At 40.0% G+C, this 24,590-nt stretch overlaps 1 protein-coding gene across 1 annotated transcript in view; it reads right to left on the reverse strand.

Moving 5' to 3' along the window:
• The window catches only part of ZNF277 (zinc finger protein 277), a 57,707-nt gene that overhangs the window by 12,728 nt on the left and 20,389 nt on the right, over positions 1 to 24,590 (reverse strand). Inside the window, exons 2-6 of the mRNA XM_035320935.1 lie at positions 22,282 to 22,489; positions 19,281 to 19,369; positions 17,192 to 17,274; positions 4,718 to 4,809; positions 3,256 to 3,366 (exon numbers count right to left, since the gene is read on the reverse strand). Coding sequence (XP_035176826.1) covers positions 3,256 to 3,366; positions 4,718 to 4,809; positions 17,192 to 17,274; positions 19,281 to 19,369; positions 22,282 to 22,489 — 583 coding nt within the window. The remainder of the gene's footprint in view (positions 1 to 3,255; positions 3,367 to 4,717; positions 4,810 to 17,191; positions 17,275 to 19,280; positions 19,370 to 22,281; positions 22,490 to 24,590) is intronic.

Consider the following 24,590-nt stretch of genomic DNA (forward strand, 5'->3'; position numbering starts at 1 on the left):
GTTATCCAGTGTCTTAAATTCTCTATTACAAGCAGAGTACTGTAAAAGAATTGTTCTTGCCACTGTAATATCAATTGGTACCTGAAGTTGAGCCTCAAAAGCATTAAGAAAAGTCTTTTGACTTAGATGGTGGACTATGAGGACAGTAATCTGTGTTTCAGCCTAAATGGGTGATTGGCCCCAAAACAGACAATGGTCATTTTTTTCAGCAGAGATGCAACAGCACACTGAGTTTACAGGATTGACCTTGATTAGTGGATGTAGATCTTGAGCCTTCAGCCAGTTGTGATGGATACGGTGAGCTCCTGCTCTTGACTTAAGTCTTGCTTGGGCTGATGTACCACAGCAAGCCTTGATGTAACTGTTCCCTGCACTAGACAGCTCATTTCTAATTGAACACCAGGTGGGTTCTCCCAGCCATGATCACAAATAAAAGGGATACAGCCCTAAAATAGGTGACACATTGAAAACCTTCATGGAGAAACAACAAATTACGCTGAGAAGTTGAAAGCAATGTGTTAAGATTCTACGTTTGACTAGGAACCAATCTCTTAATCTTATAAATACAGCAGTCTGAAAAAGACTAATTTGAGCTCTCCTTGCTGAAGCAGTGGGCTGCACAGAACTGATCTCCCCTTCGGCTGGGACACCTCTCCAAGTTACTCCTTAAGGCAGAGGAATCCTCACTGACTACTCTTGTTGATGAGTGGAACCTGAATTTTTAAAGGTACCTGATCTATGTTAAGATTCAGCAACTTAAATATGCAGTAGACTAATCAATGTGACTCCTGTCATAACAAATTAATTATATCAATCTACTACTTACTGTAATAAATTAAATTGCTGCAATGTCATTAAACCATGTAAGTGTTGGGTATCTCCTGTGACACTAGTTCATGTGTTAAAACATTATTCTTTTAAGAGATGGCTTACATATCCTACCAGGATGGATGCAGTTTTTTTTGGCCACCTCTGCAGAGGGGTAGGGAAAATCCTTAGAAAAATCAAAATCCATTCTGTTCAATTAAAAATTTTGTAACTGTGGAATTGTATCTTTGTATTGGTGATACTGGTTAGCAGGAAGAACAGTTTGATTGAAGGGTGAGTCAACAACACTTCAAGACTCAAAAGACACAGACGTTAAAAAAATATGGTGGCTATGAATGAAAGTGATCACTTTTTTTTACTAGCAAATGAAAGCATGCTTGATTATACAATCAAAAGGAGTTTTAACAGTGTTTGGGTCAGACCTTTCTGCAATTCTTCTGTGGTTTTAGATAAACAAGTTGAAGAAGAAAATTATTTTCTCACTCAAGTGTTTGAGTGAGACACAAAAACGATACTGTGTCTAGCAGGTCTGTTCCTGTACCTGGAAAGCCCTCATACTCCTTCAGCAAAGGTGCAGCCAGATTCCACTCAACTCTTAAACGTGGAGCATCAATTCATGATTCTCAGTACCCCTCTGCCTTACAAGAATTGTAAAGTTTAGGCTTACTGTTAAAAAGAAGTGTTGAGTTCTGCTTGTGTGTGCAGCCTAAAAATCTGAGAACTGCCTAGCTCATGGACTGTAGGCCCTGTGGCAGAATACATATTTAAAAATCTGCTTTCCTCTACCTGGTTACAATAAAGTGTATGCTCTGATTGTGAAAGGCATTCCCAGGAAAGATATGTAATGCATTTCCTCAGCATACACAATGTAGTCATGATATTCGTCTAAAATTAGACTTTTCTGCTCTCAAAAATATTTTCAGGCACTATCCTACTAGCACAGCTATTAAGTCTGCTCTCAGCAGGAGGAGAGGAGTGGCCTTTCATTGCTTTGGAAGCAACTTCAGTGTGTGCATTAACTACAGGCTTAATTGGCTTTGAAAAACCTCCATCTAAATGACACCCTGAGGTCCTCCTGATAATCAGTGCAGCTGCAATTTATCAGTTGCAACACTAATTATAACACAGAAGGCATTCTTAAAATATCTTCATTTCTGGAGGAAGTTTACCTGTATCTATCACGACTGCATGTTCTTTGATAGGCCACAGATTGTAAATTAGAGACCACCATTGCCTTTCTGGTCCTTTGAATCTCTTTTTCTTTCTTTTGCAGCTGTGCAAGCCAATGGATTCTAGATTTGTCTGGAAGGATACTTAATCTAATTTCTATACCCCAGTTTTCACAAATTCCTGCATTTTGAGGCTTTTAATTACAAAGATTAAGACTTACACATATTTCTCCTAGAGTCTTTGGTTACAGATTGTATTAAAATCTTCTTAAAAGCTACAGTTTCACTCTTAAGCTTTACTCTCTAAGGTACAGTTCCACTCTTTCTGCTAGAATCACAGAATCTTAGAATGGCCTGGGTTGGAAGCGACTTCAAAGACCACCCAGTTCCAACCCCCTTGCCATGGGCAGGGATGCCACCCACCAGACCAGGTTGCTCAGGGCCTCATCCAACCTGGCCTTGAACACCTCCAGGGATGGGGCACCCACAACTTCTCTACCTGTTCCAGTGCCTCATCACCCCCCTGAGTGAAAAATTTCCTTCTAACCTCTAATTTAAATCTTCCCTCTTTTAGTTTAAAACCATTCCCCCTTGTCCTAGCATTATCTAGAGCCCAACTGATATTTGTTATGTACTTGTCCCATTTGTGAAATACATAAGTGGCACTTACACACTTGCAAAAGAAACTCAGAGAGAAGAATTCTTTGTTCTTTGCTACCTAGGTTCTTCTCCCAAATTGCCTTTTTAACTTCTTCAGTCATCTCAGATTTACATCCTTCTCAGGCAGCATATACATTAGCATTCCCATTCTGCTTTGGGATGTAAGGGAGGGCCTCAAAATCTCACATATTAATGATATATATAGAGAGAAAGATGATTGGAACAAGAACTCTATTAAGTGATTAAAGAGATGTCTAGCAAAAAGATGGTTACAACAAGAAATAAGATCATTGATTCCAGCAGTTATGAGAAAAAGGGGCATGCTACTATTGGTGTCAATGAAAACTGTGCAACTAAACTAAAGCACCACATGTGACTCTATTATTCCAGCAAACACATACTACAAAGTGTTATGAATTAGCTTTCAATAAAATAAAGAAAAGCCTTCTAAGATCACCCACGCAAAAGTTACATTCTTTTTTAGTTTCTTCTTAACTAACCATGAGCGCTGAATTAATTTTAATCCAACTTCTTTCCAAGGTTAAAAGAAATATGACTCAAGTCCATTTAAAAACAACAAAACAAGAAACCTACTTACTTGTCAAGCTTCTCCTGTAATACAGCCAAGAACTCACAGCAATTCACAATGTTATCTGGCAGCCCAATGTTAAAAGCATGCTCTCTTGCCATATGATTGAGAAGGACAGATCTACAAAAGACATTCAAAAAGAACATTATATATTCCTGAATACATATGAGAATTATGCAGCTTGTGACTCAAAATATGCCAACTGCTCTAAAAATGCATAAAATAACATAAAATAAACAATAATAGTGTTCCTGCCACTGAAAAAAAAAAAAAGAATGCAACTTATTGTATTGGGAAGTTTTCAATTTCAGTTCTACTGTATATTCAGTGACATTTCATCTGATTAATCCGCATGCATACAATATAATCTTTTTAATGAAAATTACAATATAGTTTTATTTTGATCCTCTCTTAGCAAATCTCATTTATTAACTTGAATAAGCAAATAATATGTTTCAAACAGTCTTGAGAAACATTCAAAGAAGCCATTTGTTAGTTTTCTCAGTGCTGGTTAACAAAAATTCTTTTACAACAATACTGCTTTGTGCAGTTCTAGCAAGACAATGAGCACTAACTGTGTTCATGAACAAACATGATATTCAAGTAAGTTATTTTTTCTAATAGACATGTAATGGTTAGGTACGTAGGTGTCTAACATCTCTATATTCCTCTGCTTTTTGGGGACTAAAGAAATCTTCAAGTGTAAACACTACTGAGCCTTCCTCTCACCACAGTCCAAGTGTGATTTTCAAATCACATATTCTGTCTGTCAGACCCGAGTAAGCAGTAGATAAAGTTCTTGGGGGCTGAATGATGTGAACTGTGGTAAACCATGCAATAAAGCAAATATGACACTCAGCCAAAACTGTGAAGACCAGCAGGGACATGACCACAGGTTCTTCTACCTTTCCAGAGTACCAGAGCTACCCATGCAATCAGACACATTCAGGGATAATAATCTCTGCAGCCGAAACTGTTTTTATTGTGTATAAATAAATTTCCAGTGGAGCAGACACTTGAATGCAGCTCCTGCTTGCACTTGACTGATGCTGCAAAACACTACATTCTCACCCTAATTTTCCTCCCTTTTTCATTCTATCTTTAAATCTTGCCAAACCAGTGTGAATTTAAATGGAAAAATGTGTAACTGGATAGATACATTTTTAACAGCCACACTGGCTTAAACAGCTCTCCTTGACACCAAAACAGCTGACACAAAACTCTCTCTTTAAAATGACTTCGTTCTCAAATCCAGATTACCACGTAATTCTACAAAGCTGCACTGGAATAATTATAGGACTGAGAAGTGGGAGAAGTCTACTTGAAATGTCAGTGCAGTTGAAAGAATTACCTAAGCTACATCCCAAAAGGATTTCTAGCTTCTGAGTCCTAATATTAGACATTAACTGGCTCGATGATGTTAAAACCATAAACAAAGAAGCTGAACAGACATGAAAAAAATAAAACAAACCTATTTCCTGTGAATTCTTGATCACAGAACATGCACATACTATGAAAACTTGTGTCATCTCTCTCTCTCTGTTGCTGTTCTAGAATTTCTCTCTATGAAAAGAAACAGATAAAATTATTCAGATTTAAAATAACAATCATTTCATCACATAAGCATTTTACCTCTTTATCCTTACTGGTAACAATGACCAAACGTGCTGATGGAAACCAGAAGTTAGTACTGGAGGAGGAGGGAGTTGCTCACAAAAATTACAGCAGTGTGTGCTCCAGTCAACTTCCAGCAAATTTCCCCGACTATTATGCAAGTTCATAGAATCATAGAATGACTTGGGTTGGAATAGACCTTAGATCTAGTTCCAACCCCCTGCCATGGGCAGGGACACCTCCCACTAGATCAGGTTGCTCAGGGCCCCATCTAACCTGGCCTTAAATAATTCCAGGGATGGGGCATTCACAAATTCAATGGGAAAGATGCATGGAAAGAAATGCAAACCTCAGAGAAATTTCAGACAGTTACTTAAATGATTCTTTATATAACAGATCAGTTTATTGTCTCTACTTAGGTACAGATTTATCCCCGCTATCAGCGAGCAAGCTTATGGGTAACCACATAAACCACAGTGGAATGATAAAAGTAAATTCTACTTGTCTCATCACAGGCAATCTAGAATACTTCCTTGTGATGGAGAAGGATGACAAAAACCCTAGTGGTTTCTGCAAGGAGCTATGGCATGCAATAAATTCACAGGAAAGGAGAAGCTGATGGTTACTTTTACCACCAGTTTTATTTAATTTAGAGCAAATTTGAGCAATTTAGATGCTTTACAACTCTTGACCAGAATTTTCCTAACATTGATAAAATCATACAGCAGGTGATGTGCTCTGGTGCTGCGACAGCAGTAGTGTGGTTTTGCTGTGGTTTTGTTACTATACACTTCACATGGAAAGGCCTGGATCAGCTGGGACATGGAGTCAGCGTTTGGATTAAAACTTTGCACATCTTTAGCCTAGCAGTACACTGCCTTGTACTTGTGTTTTAAGAACGGATATCTGGCAAAGCATTCATTTTCTGTGTTATGCAGAGATGTTACTGTCTGTTCTCTGACCTGTGGGATCATGACTGAATTTTTTAGGGGATTTTCTCTATCTCATTATCTCCTTAAAGCCGGCAACAGTGGGGCTTTGTGCTTCTGACCCACCTCTTCAGTACCTTTTTGTGTGGATTAAAGCCCAAAGTAGCCTACAGTCTGTGTGTAAATTCACATTCAGCCATGCCTGGTAGGTGAGCTCCACAGAAGGAAGGAAGGGAAAAAAAATAAGGGAAGAGGAAGGAGAAGAGGAAGGCTTGAGCCATTGCAGGCCCAAACGTGTCCTGCAGCTGGAAGATGCCTGGCTATGCAAGCCAGTCTACCACACCACAGAGGGTATGGCTAATGTTAGGGCAAATACATGTGGTATATTCTTTTCTGCAACAGCAGAATGCTGTATTGAGCAGAGGACTGTGGGATTAAAAGGACACCTGCTGGAAAACAGTAACGTGTCACACTTGAGTTATACTGGGCCTCAGGCCCATGGCTGCTGTGGGGGAAGAGTGCACCATGCCTTAGACAGTTTTAGGGCCTGTATTCAGCCAAACAATTCAGGGGTTTTAGCTACATCACATCAGCTAAGATTCTGTGACCCTCAAAACAAAAATTCTGGGGCTTTTTTGTTCACTTTTACACTACAAAGTACACCTTTTTTATTGTAGTCATGTTCCGCACTACCTGCTCAAATTCCAGACCATATCCCTCTGACATCCTGCTGTGTTATGCAAAATGTCAACTAACAAATATAAGTTGATATTTTTCAGGGCTGACTCCTGGGAAAAGATAAATGGAGCATAACATGTCTTTTGAGAGTTCCTCAGCAGAGATACAATTAAGTAAGAATATCAGTGCTCCACACAGGTAGAAAGCATCCTGTAGCATGCCAGTGAGAACTGGACTTTCACTGGTACTCTTGGCTGTCACCTCTTGCTCAGCAGCACGTCTCACGCTGTTTGCCAGCCTTGAATTTGAAGGTATCTGCTTGTAGGTTAAAGAATTTTTAAAATACATGAGAAAGAATCTACAAGGAAAACAAAAGATGCCTTGTACAAATTAAATATTAAGATAGCAAGAGTTCAAGCACCTCACCCTCCTATTAGTGACATTCCAACAGAGCTTCCCAAGCTGTACTCTACCATGAGGAAAAAAGTGTTCTACAGTATTTGACACTTGGCTGCCTAACACTTCCTACAAATTGCTTACTGGAGCCCTGGTGAGCTGCTATTCCCAGTTATGCCTGAGGGGGAATGAGAAGCACACTGTATCCCTCAGACACTGCTCCTGATACTCTGCTCTCTCACCCTTCTGGTTTCCCCACGCACCAGCACGCTCAGCAGCTGAGAGGCCTTGTCTAACACAGCATCATTGCTTTACAAATTTTTTTGGTAGCGTTTAAAAATTATTTTCCAATGTAGACACTCCTTTTATCATTTGTTTGCATCGTTCATTGCTAAATGGTACTTTCCAAGTCAGAAAGCAGATTCAGTACTTGCACAGGTGAGGAATTAAAAGCACTGGCTCAAGTCCACTACAGTAATAGTGAGAGCCCTCCTCTGCCCTGCTGGCATTCCCAGACACCCTCCTACCTCCATTCCATTGCTGGGACTTGGTGGGACAATAGCGATAACAGTACCTTGCATAAAACTCTGGGGATTTTTCTGAGTGGAGATTTTCAGCTCCAGAATTTAAGCCAAGTTTGAACTCAAGTTGTGAGGCAGGAAACGAACAATTTACTTTAATACCTGCACCGGTTTCCAAACTGTTCCAACTGTAGGGACCACTAGTATTAGTTTGTGGTTGATGTTAAGAAAACACACACACACACACACAAACATTTTAGACATGAGAATTTTCCAAAACTTTTAGGATACTGCGTCATATCAAAGTGCCAGAGAATGAGAGGGCAAAGTTACTCAAGGAAAAAGCAAACAGGACAGAGTAAACATGTATCAGTTTTCTTTTCCCACAGTGAATATAAGAGGTGAGTACAGACAGAAAAGGTAATCCAAAATATTACTACAGTAAGTGGCTCAAATGCTAGAGTTTAATTCCAGGCAATTACTGTACAATATTGATGCTTTTTGAAGAATAATTCTTGACCCCCATCTCGTTCAATCTTCTGTCAGAAGTTCTGTTAGCTATTTGTCCTTCAATCTTTCTACCATATTGTTTCATACACTAAAAAAATGCATTACTTTACTGAAGACTGTCCAACTAGTTATGAAACAACCGTTCATTCATTTTCCCTCTTTTCTGTCTGGAAAAACAATCTTCTACAGCTCTTAGCTATATATATTTTTAGAATATGGCTGATTTAAAAGAAAAAAAAAAATCCAACCAAATTATAAGATCCTATCTGTGCTGTGTTTTAACTAACTAAACTAGCAAAAAAAACCCATGGTAAGAATATGCAAGCATTTATACCAGGATAATCACTTTTAAATATACCACACTAAACTACTAATACAAAATAAAATTGATTGCATGACATTTTGTAACTTGCAGTCTAGAAAAATGCCACAGACATTCATGATGCTCAGTTTGAGGTTGTGAGGGGTTCAGACTTGCTCCCAGTAGGCAGCAATTTAAAATGTTCCTGAAAAAAAATGTGCCTGTCTCTCTCCTTCGAAGCAGTATTCTGGAAGAAATTACCATTTTTTCCCCCAGAAACACTTAACCACTTTGCATCAGCAAGAATTCACACTGATAATGAGTAAAAGATTAAAAATGCATACTTAAAGTGGTTACTTAGGTAGACACTTTTCCCTAAACAATTACTTCATTTCTGGTCTGTAGTTCAAAATGCATTCACGACATAAAAAATACCTTGAAAAGGTAAGACAACCAACTCCACTGGGTGTCAAAAGATATGTACTCAAGACTGTTGGGTTCATGGCACATTAGACTTTCCCAATATTCTAATTCCTGCTACCCCTTCTTCCAAAACATACTCTAACCAAGGTATTAAATAGTCTTTATTGGTTTCAAGCCCTGCCCTTTCATCATACACTCCTTGACTAAAAAATAGTTTACTTAGCTATTTAAATACACGGCTCTGATCAATTACATTGAACCATCACATAGAACATCACATAGAACCATTCACAACCAGTACTTGGCACAAGTTTTGCTGCTTTTGCTTCCAACCTCAAGAAAGAATGAGTGATCAAAAGTTTCTTCACACTACATCAATTGGTCTGACAAAAAACATTAGTTCTTTCTCTAAATCCTGTCTCTTTTATAATCACGTCACTTCTGAGAGAGAAGAAATAAAGGCAGAAAGCACTTCTCTAGCTGTAAAATAGAGGCAGATTACACTAAGTAGTTTGGGACAAGATCGTGCAGTGAATTTGTGGCTGCAATGAGACCTGAACTTATTCCTCAGCCCAGGAACCCATTTATGAAGTAGAGAACTGGATTCTGTAGTTCGGTCTGTAAAATGAAGCTAGCAGCAGTATGGGTCTTCATTTTTAAGATGTTGAGGACAAAAAAAAATAACTGCCATAAAATATGACAAGACATAGTCCAAAGTCTCCAGTCCAAAGACTTAAGCCTACAACTAGTCTCGGCTTTAAGTAGGTGTTTCAGTACTGGGCTGGACTTGGGCAAGGGCATTTTGTATTTGAGGATTCTTGCTGGCATTTGTTTTGTCAGGTCTGGTCCTTTGCTCTTAACCTCTCCAGGCAAGAGACTAGAAAGACAGTACATTATACAAACGATCGTTTGAGAGAGGTTCCAATTAAAGCTTTTTATAAACAGTGCTATATCCCCTGGGAAGGCAGTTTGCCTAAAGATGCTTCTTTGAAGAGGAAACCTCTCAACTGTTAGAGTGGGAAGCACTCAAACATCTGAATCAGCAGAGTCCTGCCGCACTGAGCACACTGTCATCCTCACTGCTCCAAAGAATGCACAATTACAAAGCACGCTTTCTGCTGTTAGGATAACCGATTCATTAATACTCCTGAAATCAGACTGTCTTGTCTGGGAAACAAGTAACCAGAGGCAGCAAGGTGGGTGTGAATTTGGATCAGAATGATACCAGATAGAGACAATAAGAATACATATTTTATCAAGCCCTCCTAGGTGATGTCTCAAACACACAGCGTGTATCTTTAGTTCTAGTTTCTTCCAATTTAAATAAGAGCTACATTTCCCCGCTGAGTGCTCACAGAAGCTAGCTATTGCTGTAGGCAAAGGAACCAAAAGAAACAGATTCTGTTAAAAAAAAAATCATGCTGACAGATCACAAGAAGCTGCTTATACACTTTACTGCTGTTGTAGTTTAACCCGGCTGGCAGCTAAACACCACACAGCCGTTCGCTCACCCTCCCCCTTCCCTCTCTGGGATGGGGGAGAGAAACAGGAAAGTGAAGCCTGTGAGTTGAGATAAAGACAGTTTATTAAGATAGAAAATAATAATAATAATAATAATAATATGTACAAACAAGTGATGCACAATGCAATTGCTCACCACCCGCTGACCGATGCCCAGCCCAACCCCGAGCAGCCGGCCCCCCACCCCGGCTAGCCACCCCTATATATTGTTCAGCATGACGTCAGATGGTATGGAATACCCCTTTGGCCAGTTTGGGTCAGCTGTCCTGGGTCTGTCCCCTCCCAGCTCTTGCTGCACCCCCAGCCTGCCCGCTGGCAGGACAGAGTGAGAAGCTGAAAAGTCCTTGGCTTAGTGTAAGCACTGCTCTGCAGCAATTAAAACATCAGCATGTTATCAGCACTCTTCTCATCCTAATCCAAAATATAGCACCCTACCAGCTACTAGGAGGAAAAATAACTGTCCTAACTGAAACCAGGACAACTGCCAATGAAACAAACCAGTACAGCACACTGCAACAAAGACTAGGACTGGTGAGACCTGTGATGCACTACAGTCTCTAAACACTTGCCAAGGATATTATTTGATTATTTCATACACCAATAGGATAAACTAATTTTAGAGTAAGAGAATTAAATTTGCTTTTGTGTGTACAGCTTCCTCAAAGATTGGCAGATGAGCTTCAGGGTGGTGAGGCACAGGAGCAGGTTGCCCACAGAAGCTGTGGATGCCCCATCCCTGGAGGTGCTCAAGGCCAGGCTGGATGGGGTTTTGGGCAACCTGGTCTGGTGGGAGGTGTCCCTGCCCATGGCAGGGGGTTGGAACTGGGTGGTCTTTAAGGTACCTGCTAACCCAAATCCTTCTGTGATTTTATGAAAAAAAATAATCCAATTTGTAATCATTATGAAGTCTTCATGGTTATCTCATGAAGAGTGCCTTTCCTTTAATATTATCAGAGATGCCTGCAGGAGAAGTCCTTCAGGTAAAAGCTTAACATGCATGGAAATACAACACATTTGTCAAGATAGGACCTCCAGACCAGAGAATGCTCAACGCATTTGAAGTCATCTGTCATACCATCCAATATATATGTATTTGCTGTCTATTCTACACACTTCTCCTTCTGATCTAATGAATTTGAAAATTCATACATAGTCCTGGAGCTTCATAAACAGAGCTCTACTCATTTGACAGATAGAACTGCTGCCAAAGCCTAAGGAATGAGGGATGATGGCATTAGAGACCCACTTTTGGGAAATGGAAGAAAGCAACGGAACAGTGACCTACAGTCCTCCAAGAAAGGCTGTCCATCCAGAGATGAAACTGCGAATACTCTGGTACAGGCTGATCACCTAAGTGAGCAGTTCTGACTTACTACATACTCAGGTAAGAATGTTACCACAAAACTCTGTGAATGAAAATGAATGAGGAAAGCGAATGAGTAACATCTTCCTGTTTCTTTCTGGGTGAATTCAAGGCACAGGATACCAGCTTGCCACCTAAGTGTGGAGACTTTTAGACAAGGTTTGAAAGAACAGCATCAAAAACTCAGAGAGAAATAAGAGTAATGATCTACTGGAAAAAACAGGAGGTTGGGAAGAAAATGTTGGTTGTGATAGGAAAAAGTTGGATAAACCGCTGAAACCTAGGCAAACTGAAAAAAATGAGTACAAAGACTGAACTATAACTTAACTGGCATTATAACCAGCAAAAGTCTCAGGACTGTAATATGGGTATCACAAATTTATTGTGAAACCCCTGAGGCACATTCTCTTGGTTTGTTTTGTATGGCAAGTTGCCTCGCAGAAATAGGGAAAATGTTTTTTCCAAACCCTATCCTAGGTACCAGCCTGGTCAGCAGAGCTCAGGTTCTAAGTAGCCAGGGGGCTGCCCTGTAATAGGGATAGCTGTAAAGGACTGTTTCCCTTGCTGTCTGCTCCACTTGTTCTCAGCTGTTTCCTCTCTTCCATCTCTCTCTTCTTCTCAAGTTGACTCTGATACTGAATTCACTAGAACATTCACTAGAAATAACAAAGAGCAGGAATCCACTACTTAAAGTAGTAGGAGACCAACAGACAAAAGAGGAATGCCTTCAGTATTCAGTCTAGGCAGGAAAGGTTAATCATGCCAAGACTATTAACAAAATGCATTTAAAACAAAAGAAACAAAGAAACAAGATAAAAAAAGGGTTAAATGCTGGAAGTTACATATTTTCAAATCTTCTGGAATATACTCACAAGTCATTATGGAAGTGGATAAAAAAATTCCTGACTGTTAGTGCAACAACTCCTCAAAAGCCCATGGAGGATGGGCAAGGTTCCAGAGTGCCAGAGAAAAGCCATTAAATACAAATCTTAAAATAGGGAAAAGAAGGACCTATAGAATTTCATCCGTGTAGGTATTGACAGGCTAACATTATCATTAGCGTAAGACTAGCATCCCGATCATTTCCAGTGCATCGCTTCAGCTTCTTGGGCCTTGTCTCTGCTTAAGCTTGTGACAAACTGGGGATGATAAATACAACTCAACTTAGGAAACTGGTATAGCTCTGTACTTTAAAGATGCCTTTGTCCCTCTTCCAGTTCTTGTGAAGACTGCTCTTCAGGCTGGATTTACTGGGAGGAACTGTAGCCTCTTCACCTAAAACTACCAGCCACATGATAGGAGAATGGCTGCAAACATGATAGCTACACAAGGTCAATGTTGTGGTAAATATGTGGGTAAATTTTCAAGAAATAGATGTGAAGTTCTTCATTTTTAAAGAATCTTAAAGATAAGCCCAAGTGGCTTATACTGACACCGACTCTCCTAATCTCATTGAGTTTTGCCTCCAGGATTTCCTAGCCTGGTCCCAATACTAATCTTCACAGCCACTAATTCTTTGTGAAGACTGCTTTTTTCCAAAAGACAGTATCTGTTTTACATTACATAGTCCTGTCAGCTGTTTCAGCAAGCTGCACTCTAACCTAGTTCAGGCTCATTCCTTGGCCTCTCTCAATACATCACAGTCACCATAATGTCTCGGCATGACATCCACCTTGGCCAGCTCCCCTGCTGCAATACAGCCTGAAATATTCCTAAACTGGAGTTTCAAAACTGCTAAATGAAGTGCTTCAGCTAGCACATTTTAAAGATAGCATTTGTCCTTGTTTCCTTGTTTGGGCTTGCTGTTGGAGACAGCAGTTAGGATTCAAAGGCTGCAGAAAAATCACCACAAGTTTTACAGTTCTGGTCTCTATTCTGAGCAACTCACACAAGCCTACTTGCCAGCTCACTCTTAATTGCTAGACTTGTCTGGAGGTACAAGACTTTGCAAAGCAAAATAACTATTTAACTTGCATGTCAACACTCAGATTGCAGCAAAAGGAAATAAAAAAGTAAACAGACTTTATTGCTTTAACTAGAGCTGTGATTCCATTAGCCCCAACTACAGCAGCAGATTGATTTCACAAAAAGCTTCAGTAAAAACTGAAGATATAATTCTGATATTTAAAGGAGTGTTAATATCGAAGGCTATTTTACACCAAAATGATTAACTCTTTCTTTTCAAACTTAATTACGCTGTAAACAAAAGCAGCACTTGCTTTGGGCTAAAACCTTCACTCTTCTGACTTTGAGGAAACAACTACTTGCAGAGGAGATGAGATAGCTTATCTGCCAGAAGACTCTGCCCTCTCTTGACACCGGTAGTGGAGAGAAGGCCTAGCTGGGATAGGGTTGTATTGCACAAAACACTGAAAACTCAGAAACAAATGGCCTTTTAAAAAAGAAAAAGTACAGTTCAATGTATAGCAGCCAGGACTTACTACTACAGTAGACAGTTATAAGAAAACAATAGTCGCATGGTCAATAATGATCCTCTTCCCTCCCTCAAAGTCACAAACAACATGGTATGTGCTTGGGAAACGAACACCATTGTGACAGTGCATGCCTGTATGCAATATACAAGAGGTCTTACATAACCTCAAAGGGAACACAGGAAAAGGTTCAGAGAGGTGCAACAGAGATGTACAGGGAAAAACCATGACTTAAACAGCAACCTCAACCTAGAATCACTGCATCAGTGAGGCTTGAAAGGACCTCTTGAGATTGTCTAGTCCAATGTCCCTGCTCAAGCTGGGTCACCTAGAACTCATTGTCCAGGACTGTGTCCAGCCATGTTTTAAATACTTCCACCGATGGAGACCCTACAGCCTCTCTGGGCAACATGTTCCGGTGTTTGACCACCCTCACAGTAAAAAAGTGTTTTATGCTTTTCAGATGGAATTTCCTGGTTTGTAATTCACGTCCATTGCCTCTTGTTCTGATGGGGGGGGCATGTGGTGCATTTTACCCTGCCACACAGGTGAACACCACAGCTGCTTGCTCACTCTGCCTTCTCATAGGAAAAGGGGAAGAAAATATGATGGAAAGGGCTCAAGGGTTGCAATAAGGACAGGGAGATCACTCAACAATTGTCATCACAGGTAAAACAGACTCAGCATAGGAAGATTAATATAATTTACTGCCTATCAGTAGCAGACTATAGCAGTGAGAACTAAAAGCAAACTAAAACACCTCCCCCCATTTACCCTCTTCTGCCTCCATCCCCTGAGTGGCACAGGGGAATGGGGGCTGCGGTCAGTCCCTAACGCTTCATCTCCGCCACTCCTTCATGGTTGCTCTCTGCCCCTGCTCCACCGGGGGCTCCTCCACTGGCTGCAGCGTGGAGATCTGCTCCACTGTGGGACCCATGTCTCCTTCTGGGGACAAGTCCCTTTTGGCTCATAGAAGCCACCCCTGAAGCCCTCTTGCTACCAAGCCCTTGTCATGTAAACCTAAGACAGAGAAGCAGTGAGAGAAGTCTGGTTTGATCTTCATTTCTTTCTACCACGTGTTTATACACATTGCTAAGATTCCCCCTGAGCCTTCTCGTTTGCAGGCTTAACAATGCCAGCTCTCAGCCTCTCCTTGTATGAAGGATGCTCCAGTCCCTTAATCATCTTTGGGACCCTGGAATGCATTTGCTCAAGTAAGTCTGTATCTTTCTAGTAGTGGGAAGCCCAGAACTGGACACCGTACTTCAAGTGTGGCCCCACCAGTGCTGAGCAGAGGGGGAAGGATCATCTCCCTTACCCTGCTGTCAAAGCTCTTCCTAATGCAGTCCTGCATGCTGCTCTTTGCTGTGAGGGCACCCTGCAGCACATAACTAATGGAAGACATGATGTAAGGTAGGTAGGAAAACCAGGAGACAAATCACGTATGGTTTGGATACGATTAAGGATGAATTGTTCACTACCTTTTCTAATGTGAAAAACATTCCAAGTGAGAGGTGAGAAATTGGAAGGAGACCAACAGACAGTTCTCTCACAGTGTAGTTAAGCTGTGCAACTCTACTGCAGGAACTTGTGGATATCAGAAACTTGTAGGGGGCTCAGAGCTGGAGGTTCATGAAATAAAAATCTACTGTGTTAAATATAGATAAGGTGTTGTTGAATTTGGAAATTCTTGAGCTGTCAGTTGCTGGAGACTAGGAGAATATTTTAAGAAAGAATCACCACTGGATCAGAGCAAGGCAAAAATGTACCAGACACTTGGCTGCTGGCAAAGGCAAGATACTGACCTAGACAAACCTTTTTTACTGATCCAGGGTGGGCCTTATGATGAACTGAGAAAGAAGCATGCTAGGCATGAGTGCAGCAGCTGCTTTTTTCTCAGTCCATGCCAACCCAATGGACCTACACAGGAATGAAGATTTCAGCTGAAGCTCCTCCAACTCTGTGGGAAATCCTCAGTGTCAGAACTATCACAATTCTCCTTTGCAAGAGCTGGGACACCATGGAGACCCGTGTAAAACCTGTATATATTCCACAGATTTTGGGGATTCACTAGTTGCATGCAGCAAGTTTCAGAATGTGACTTTAGCCAAAAAACAGCTTTTGCCTGCCAGTCCCAGTTTTCCTGAGCAATAGAATTTGATTTTTGTAAGCATCCCCTTCATTCTGAATGCTTATATTGTAAGTTGTTTTTCAGTTGCTTGCTGTGTATGTAGACTTGTAAAAGAAACAGTGAGAGAAGGTTAGTACCTTGCCAACCAGGTAAGGTATCAGAAGAAACTGCAGAACAAAGAGCTAAAAGTCCTGTATTGATAAATCAAAGGACAGAGCTCCCAGCAGTAAACTGGGGAACTTGCTTATGTCAAGATCGAAAGGCTTGCACTCTAAGACCTCACAGCACAGATAACTTAGCAGAAGACCCTGCATCCTAACACTAGGAGCTTGGCAACAAGACTTCAATGCATTATATAGCATTGATTTTTAATTAGCTTAAGAGGAAAAACAGATTACAGATGTGTATTTCAAACAAGGAAACAGAACAAAGCAAAACAGTGGTCAGCAACTGGGGCTAAGACTCATGGAAGTTGAAGTCAGCGAGAGCCTAACACAAATGACACCCAGTCAGAACTCGCAACTCCTAAGATACGAGACATTTGTCCAAAGGACTAGGTTGTCATCACCAAGCAAGAAGAAACCCAGGGGGCTTCATGAGGACGCAACAGCTGTCACAGAGACGATCCTGGACAGACTTCCTCCACTCATGCATCTTGGTGCATGTGAGTATGTAAGTGTGAATTAAAACCATCTGAGTGAAAGTGTATTAGTGTACAAAAGCAGTTTGCTTGAAGACTTTTTTAAGTACCACTTCCTGTTTCACAGTAACACACACTGAGTTTTATTTTGCTAATGTCCCTACATGTAAATTACTACACAAAAGATAGTGTGTCAGTGCACTACAGGTTCTTTGAAGAAGAAAACCACTGAGCACACTCAGCCTTTTTTTGTGCTCTGGGTGTGTTTTCTAGCCCTGTGACATACAACCTGTAAATTTATTCCAATGAAAAATCTATAAAAAAGGACTTTATATAATCTACTGTAGTAAATCGGAAAATGAACTAAATAAAAACTTTTTGCAGTTTAGTAAAATATGCTTTAGATTTAAAATGTCCACTAAATTTCCGTATATTATACTAATTAACTGTTTACCCTAAAAAAAGGAAACAAAAGTGATTTCTTACCAGTCTCTTTTGCTGAAGTTGTTCTCTAAGTAATCTGTCTTCTGGTAAGACATCACAGAGAAGAAAATAGTTGTCTTGTTCTTCTGTTAAGAGATTAGGAAGTGTGGGTAAGGGATGTGAGGCTGGTGCTGTTTTGAGTATTTGTAGCATATAATCTGCTAAACCTCTGGATGGATTAGGAATAAGAGATGACTTCTTGAATCTATTAAAGGCAGCTATTTTAACTGCATAATTTAATGAAACATTTAAACATTTGTATACACTTACTCATAAGGCTTTATCAGCAATTACATACATACATCTGATCTTAAACAGAACTGAATTCACACCATTTATATTGCAGTACAAAGACAGAAGTCTTGCACAGGTTTTCCCTGCTACCACCCTTGTTTCCTTTTATATTGGTTCTTCTGGAGACAGAGAAACCTTTAATCGTTGATATTAGTCACAGTATATAGTCAGCATGAAAGAATCATTAAATGACTTTTAGTTCTATCTTGCATGTGGGATTTTTCAATTATTTCTCTAAATAATTATTCATTTTCAGTAGTTATCATTTGGCATACCCTTCACTAACAACATCACCTTTTACTGTCAGATTTGTTCCATCTGCAAGTGTGTATCATAGCTGTTTAATAACACACACTGCGGCTTGCCTAATTAACACTTTGTTTTATGTACATTTTATGTTTACTACACTTTTTAATATTTATGTTCATATACATTTTGGTAATGAAACAAATCTTATTCAAATTAATTACCTTAAAATTACTCAGCAGATAAAAATATATAAAAATATTTAAGAAAATAGTTTGCATTTGAAACCTACTCATTTACTAATCAAAGGGTTATGTGGCTGGTGAGCTAAACTGACCATTACTAAGTCTTTCACCATTTTAAGCTTTCCCATTTCAGCCTTTCCCAACTTTTCAGACAGAACCTGCACAAAGTAACATAAACCTCCTGATTTCTGAGCTATCCAATTTGAAGGAGCTCATCATTAATATTAACAAAATACTCTCACTACCCTTTGAATGGCTACTGTTGGATCATAATTTTGGTAGGCTCTAGCCTTCAGGTGCTTGATTTGCAATTTTCAAAATGAGTGGTAGGTGTTAAAATTTCAGCAGCAAAAAAATACCTATATAAGAGAAATTTAAGTCTTTGGAGTGATTTTCACATTTTCCAGGACTATTTTTCTTAAAATTAATTTGAATTAGAACAGTTTATTTCCACCCATATCTGACACTGTCTGCATGCATTTTTACTGTCTTAGGAGCTCTCCATAGATGATTAAAGATGTAGGAAAGCCCTAATGTTCTCTTATCTGCTTTTACGTAAATTATATATTTTTGTTAGGAAAGGGGAAGCGGGGAAGCCAAATAAATATATCAGCTTCTGCTTGGAACAGAAGGTGGTGAAGTTCACAACAGGAAACTCATTTTTTGTGGAAATCTGTTTAACAATTTTGTATCTACTTCTGAGAAAAACACTTCTTTTGCACTGTCAGCCTCTATCCGTATGATGGAGCATCCAGCTGGGCCAGTGCTGTGAGGTACAGTCCTTGGTCTTGTGTCGGAGTACAGAAAATTGCACTCTTTGTACCCTTAATGTGAAGATATTTTCTCTTAACATCTTTGGGGCAATAAGCACAGGGCCCTGCTGCCCAGGAAGAGCTAACAGCATGAGCTGGGGGTAGGGGACAGGGTGAATTTGGGAAGGTAGTTCCCTGGGAATGTTTCTCCACATTTCTGGAAGGACTGCCAGCAATTATTTATGCAGTGGTTACCAATGCTTCCCTAGCTATGATGAGGAGCAGCACTGCTTCTAGGCATTGTTTGGTATCTGGCCCCAATTTGGCAGAGTGTTGAAGCCTGGACTTGAGCTCATCCTACGTCAGAACCTTATTGAAGCACATGTTGCCACCCTTCAGGAAGGTATGTTTAAATATGTAGCTGAATTAAACATCATTTCTGTGCTTTTCTGACCTAGTGTCAGATTACTTCACATTTGACTGGATCAAAGCAGCAGTATAGGCCAGAAATTATCATATGATCTGGCCAACAGAGAAAATAAGCAGCATACTTACCTAATGGAGCTTCCGAATTTGTTCTTATCACACTACAAAAGTCTGTGATGGGTTGTTCTGCAAACCTCTTCTTCCAATATAAGATATATCTTTAAAATTAAGGGGGAGATGATTACTGAAGAAGGAAAACCCCAAACCATTTAAAAAACAGTTCATCTGCTTTTATTTCTTGTATCCTTTAAATTCTTATAGGTCTTAAGTGTTTTTTTTTTCTTTTTCTTTTTTTTTATTTCCTCTCTCATTTTTTTCTTCCTTTAACCTGGTTTTCTCATTCATTAAATTCACTCAGCTTCATTAAACTACCCTGTCAAAGGGAAGATCTAAGTAAGAAAGATTTGCGTTTGGCTTGACATAAACACTGTAACTTATTCACATTTTCAGACAGATGTGCCATTCAGATGCATCTTTACTGAAAAGATATACTACAGAGTACTCTCAAATTCCCCAAATATTGTGCTCGGTGTTCTGCAGGCAAGTATCTGAAACTCAGTAAAAACACCAACTTGTCAAAAGTGAGGTTTTGGCAGGTCTCCTGTGGAGTTACAGTGAAAGCTGTAGCTTGGCAGACAACTATGAAAGACAGAAAAATGAAGTCCCCAAACACCTGGGGGTGGGGTAACAGACAGAATAAAAAAAGCCCTAAACACAGATTGAAAGTTTAACCCATCAACTACAGTTTTTCAAAAATGTTCCTGTACTATTATTGTTTGCCATAGCAGTATTAAGAGACCACAATGGAGATTCTGAAATAGAAGCTACTGTCTAATCAAAAAATCATCACCCTCAGTTCTATGACGAAGTGAATACAGCAGCCCCTGTGCTAATTATTCAGAACCTTATTTAAAAACAAAAATAAAAATCTGAAAATGCTTAAGCGTATGCTTACATTTATGCCTACTGCATAATATTAATCATGTAAGAGTTGATCAGGTAAAGGCTAGCTATTCAGTGACTACTTCCTATTGACATGCCATCAAATTAGGAAAGGAATCATAAAAATTCAGACAGTATTATGAGGACATTTTTAAATATTTGTAGCTGCTCTTGACATGGAGAAGATTAACCTCTGGTACAACAGCCAGCTAAGCACAGTAAAGCCTGCAAGCACAGCTGAAGCTCATTCAGAGGCATCATTAGATGTCTGTAAGTGACAGGTGAGCATTTTGTTGTGCCTCTGCCTACTACTTTTATGATGTATGATGAAATCAGTCTTGTAGCTAGAAAGAACAGCAGGTCTTCAAGAATGGAGTTTTTAGGACATAAATGTGCAAATGAAAGGATTTCAAGATGCCATTTAGTCTGTCCCCTGAACTGAAATAAGCGAACACCATTTAGACAAACTCACCAAACAATAACCTTCTGTGCCACGAAGCTTACTGCTAAGAGATTTTATATGATACGGCTTAACCCAAATAATCAATGCTCAATTAAAGCCAATGCCTTGTCATACTTTCAGGGAGAAAAAATAAGTGATCAGTGTCCTCCATGTATCAATCAGTCATGCATGTATTGGATGTATTCGCCTCATCTCTATTCTTTCCCCTACTGCCAACTTATCTTTATTTTTCCAAGCTTACAGAAAAAAAAAAAAAAAAACAACTTTCCATTAGCACTCATCTTCTCTGGACTCTCCAGTGCTTGTTGTTCTGTCAAGAAACGCATACCTAAGGCTGGTTCTACCTCATCACTGAGTATAAATATAATGTATTTATAGTTATTTCCCTTTATTTTCCACACTTCATTTTAACACCTCATATAATACTTGTCTTTTTTTTTTTTTTCCACAGTATTAGACTCATTTGCTGGTATTCAGTACAGCAAATAAGAGAAGAAACACTTCAGAGTAGCAGCTCCACCACATCACATCCTGGGGCTGTTTTCTCTAACATTAGGCTACCTTCCAACTGCATTAGAAGCCAGAAGAATCTAAATGGACATTTTCTTGAAAAGGTGATTTAAAAATAAATTTCTAGTAACCCAGAATAATCCCCCAAGTGCACTTAAACTGGCATTCCATTACTGAGCAGCTCTGATCCCTTTATTTATCTGAGGAAACTAGCATTATCTCCAAAGAACATTGCATTCTTGTTCTGCCTGCCTTCTGCACAAAACCAAACAAAAACAAGGATCAATTTTCAATTTTATGCAGTTTTAAGCTCCTATGTCTGACTAAGGATTTATATGGCTTACATTCATCTTCCCAGATTTCATATTAATGTTTAGGTTTTTGCACTTTGATAGTTAGACACAAGTTACTGGCTTTGGCAGAGTAACTGATCACGGAAGGCCTACCACAAAAACCCTTCTATTTGAGAACTTATCCAGCTAACACATAAGCACTGCAACACAACTAGATACAAAATCAGTAGGTACCATCTAGCCGTCTGACAGGACCATACATCCTTGTTTGTGAAAAGAAAATGCCAAGCATGTGCCGAGTCTGTGAAATCACAAGCCATCTGGGCCTTTGCCAGCTACTGGAGGAAGTTAAAAGAGAGAAAGCCAGACGTGACCCCACCGAGAAGATTGGTGACACAGCTGTACGAGTCGCAGTTACATGCAGATCATAGACCTGTGAAGTATAGTTAAGGATTAAATGTGATTTCTGTGGGAAAATACTGGCATCCTTAAGATAGGGCAAATGAATTTGAACCCAGAACGTGTAAGTTCACGTACTGAACAGCTTCTGTGTACAATACATCTTTAGGACATCATACAGTGGTAGAAATAATCTTCTCATGTGAATAAAACCAAAAATTGGAAGAGTTGATTGTCTAGAATGTCCTTCATGAAGTAAACAGCTTTCTAGCTTGTACACAGCTTGCTGGTTAGTAACAGGATCTGAGAAGTGACAAAGAATTAGTAACAGAGGAATTGCCCTGTGCTGTAACTACACAACACCCCACTGTAAAAACAAGTATTTTAGAAACACAATCTCTAGTTTTCTGAAGCTTTATATAGTAACTGAACACATATCCATTTTTAACAACGCAATCTTTACCTTCTAAAATCTGCAACCAGTTTCACATCAGCGATGACAAGCTTGTGTTCAATTATCATGTGCTTCAGGAGCTGGTTTTGTTCTGGTAGGAGATAGCATTCTTTGCAGAAAATGCAAGGCACATATGGAGAACCCTCTACATCAGCAACACCTCCTGGACTTGCTGGACTTTCTGGCAGAGTCAGAGGCTCCAAAATACACTCTGTATCTAAGATAAATGGAAAGAATAATTACAGTAATTTTGGCTAAGTAAATAAATCTCTATCACTTGGAGTACTTTTAGGTAGAATATGTAAAAACCTGTTTTGTTGGGCCCCAGTTTTGTTGGATGGATGACTCCAGCAACAAGGTGTATGGAAGCCTCTTGACTACACTACACTATTGGGTTTATGGGGCAAGGTTTTGGTAGTGGGGGGCTGCAGGGGTGGCCTCTGTGAGAAAACTCCAGAAGCTGTCCCACATTAGATAAGAGCTAGTTTCAGATGGCTCCAAAGGGACACGCTGCTGGCCAGAGCTGAGCCAGTAAGCTATGTTGTTTGTACCTCTGTGAGAGCAGATTTAAGAAAGGGGAAAACCAAATAAATTGCTGTGCAACAGCAGCCTGGAGAGAGGAGTGAGAAAATGAGAGAGAACCAGTCCTACAGACAGTGCAGAAGGAGGGCATGCGGCAGAATCACAGAATCATCTAGGTTGGAGGAGACCCCAAGATCACCCAGGCGAACCTCTGACCTAACAAGTCTTCCACTAAACCACAGCAGAGACGAAGCATCAGGGACTGACTGCAGCCCCCATTCCCCATTCCTCTGTGCTGCTTGGGGGGAGGACACAGAAGGGGGTGGATGGTGGGATGGTGTTTTTAGTTTGCTTTTAGCTTCTCACTGATTTAGCTTGTTAGTAATACATTTTATAAATCTCCCTATGGTGAACTTGTTTTGCCTATGACGGTAACTGTTGAGCGATCTCCCTGTCCTTATCTCAACCCTTGAGCCCTTTTCATTTTATTTTCTCCCCCTTTCCCTTTGAGAAGGGGGAGTGAGAGAGCAGCTGTGGTGGAGCTCAGCTGCCCACCTGCGTAAAACCACAATTATTTCCAAAATGGGCAGTGTGAGGTTTGCACAGGACAGTTCTCAAATATATACTCCAAATGAAACTCTAGCTGACAGCAAATCAAAGTTTATTAGACAGCACAAGTGCACTGCTTATTACTAAATGAAATTTTATGATGAGAAACCCACTTTTCTTTCTCTCACTACATAGGTTACCTGCTGAGTGAATGAGGCTTGTCTCTTTTCCACATTCCTCATACTATCAGGAAGGCATTTTATGGTGTAGCACAGGCTGGTTTGTATGTTGATTTTTCCTAATTACCCTTTTACATATTTCACAATACTTCCACCCATAGTCTGACTCTTGAAGTTTTCTATGCATTTGTCTTGTCTCTTTTTTGCCATGAGGATCTTTCTTACTGTTTTGTGACAAAAGAAAATTCCTGTTAGGGATTACTGCTACAGGGCAACCTACGCCCACCGAAACACTTCCTACCTCTGCAGGTATTAAGCAGGGCCCAGACATGCCCTTGTGGAAAGGTGAATGGCTTGTGTTTGTGATAGACCCTACCACCCCTGCGTAAGTTGCTCAAAAGACAGCATACAGAGGTGAGTCACCCACTGATGTTCTCCAGGTTCACTGCTGTTCGTAGTTCAACCAGGGGCTGGATTGCACGGGACTGCAGCAGAGTATTGCAGCTTCTCCCTTTCCCAAACATGCAGGCTTACCTGGGGTATATGTCCCCCCCCCCAATTAATTATCAGCAGTGTAAATTCATAAGCTGATGTGAGTGTAATTCATTAAGACACACTGTGTGACCATCAGATTTCAACAGCTGACCCTATCAACCTCACCAAATTCCAGTTGTCTAGAAATAAACCATGTTGTTCATTTTCCAAACAAACTATACCTCAGTCTTTGCTAAGGTTTTATTTTAGAAACAAAATATCAATTTCAATACCTCTTCAGGTAGCACAAGGAGAATAAAAGCAAACAGAAACAGCTCTCCAATAGTGCCTGCATTGAGAATGAAAACAGAAAACATCAGGGGTCTCCTTGACTCTTGTGATAAGAAATTAACTTGAAAACTCCACATCTTTGGACTCCTGCAGTGATATGAACACCTCTGGAAAGAAATTTCACAGGCTCACAGAATGGCTGAGGTTGGAAGGGACCTTTGGAGGATATCTACTCCAACCGCCTGCTCAAGCAGGGACACCCAAAACAGGTTGACCATGACCACAGACAGGTGGCTTTTGAGG

Source organism: Oxyura jamaicensis, chromosome 1 (assembly GCF_011077185.1).
Source record: "Oxyura jamaicensis isolate SHBP4307 breed ruddy duck chromosome 1, BPBGC_Ojam_1.0, whole genome shotgun sequence".
Classification (NCBI taxonomy): Eukaryota; Metazoa; Chordata; class Aves; order Anseriformes; family Anatidae; genus Oxyura; species Oxyura jamaicensis.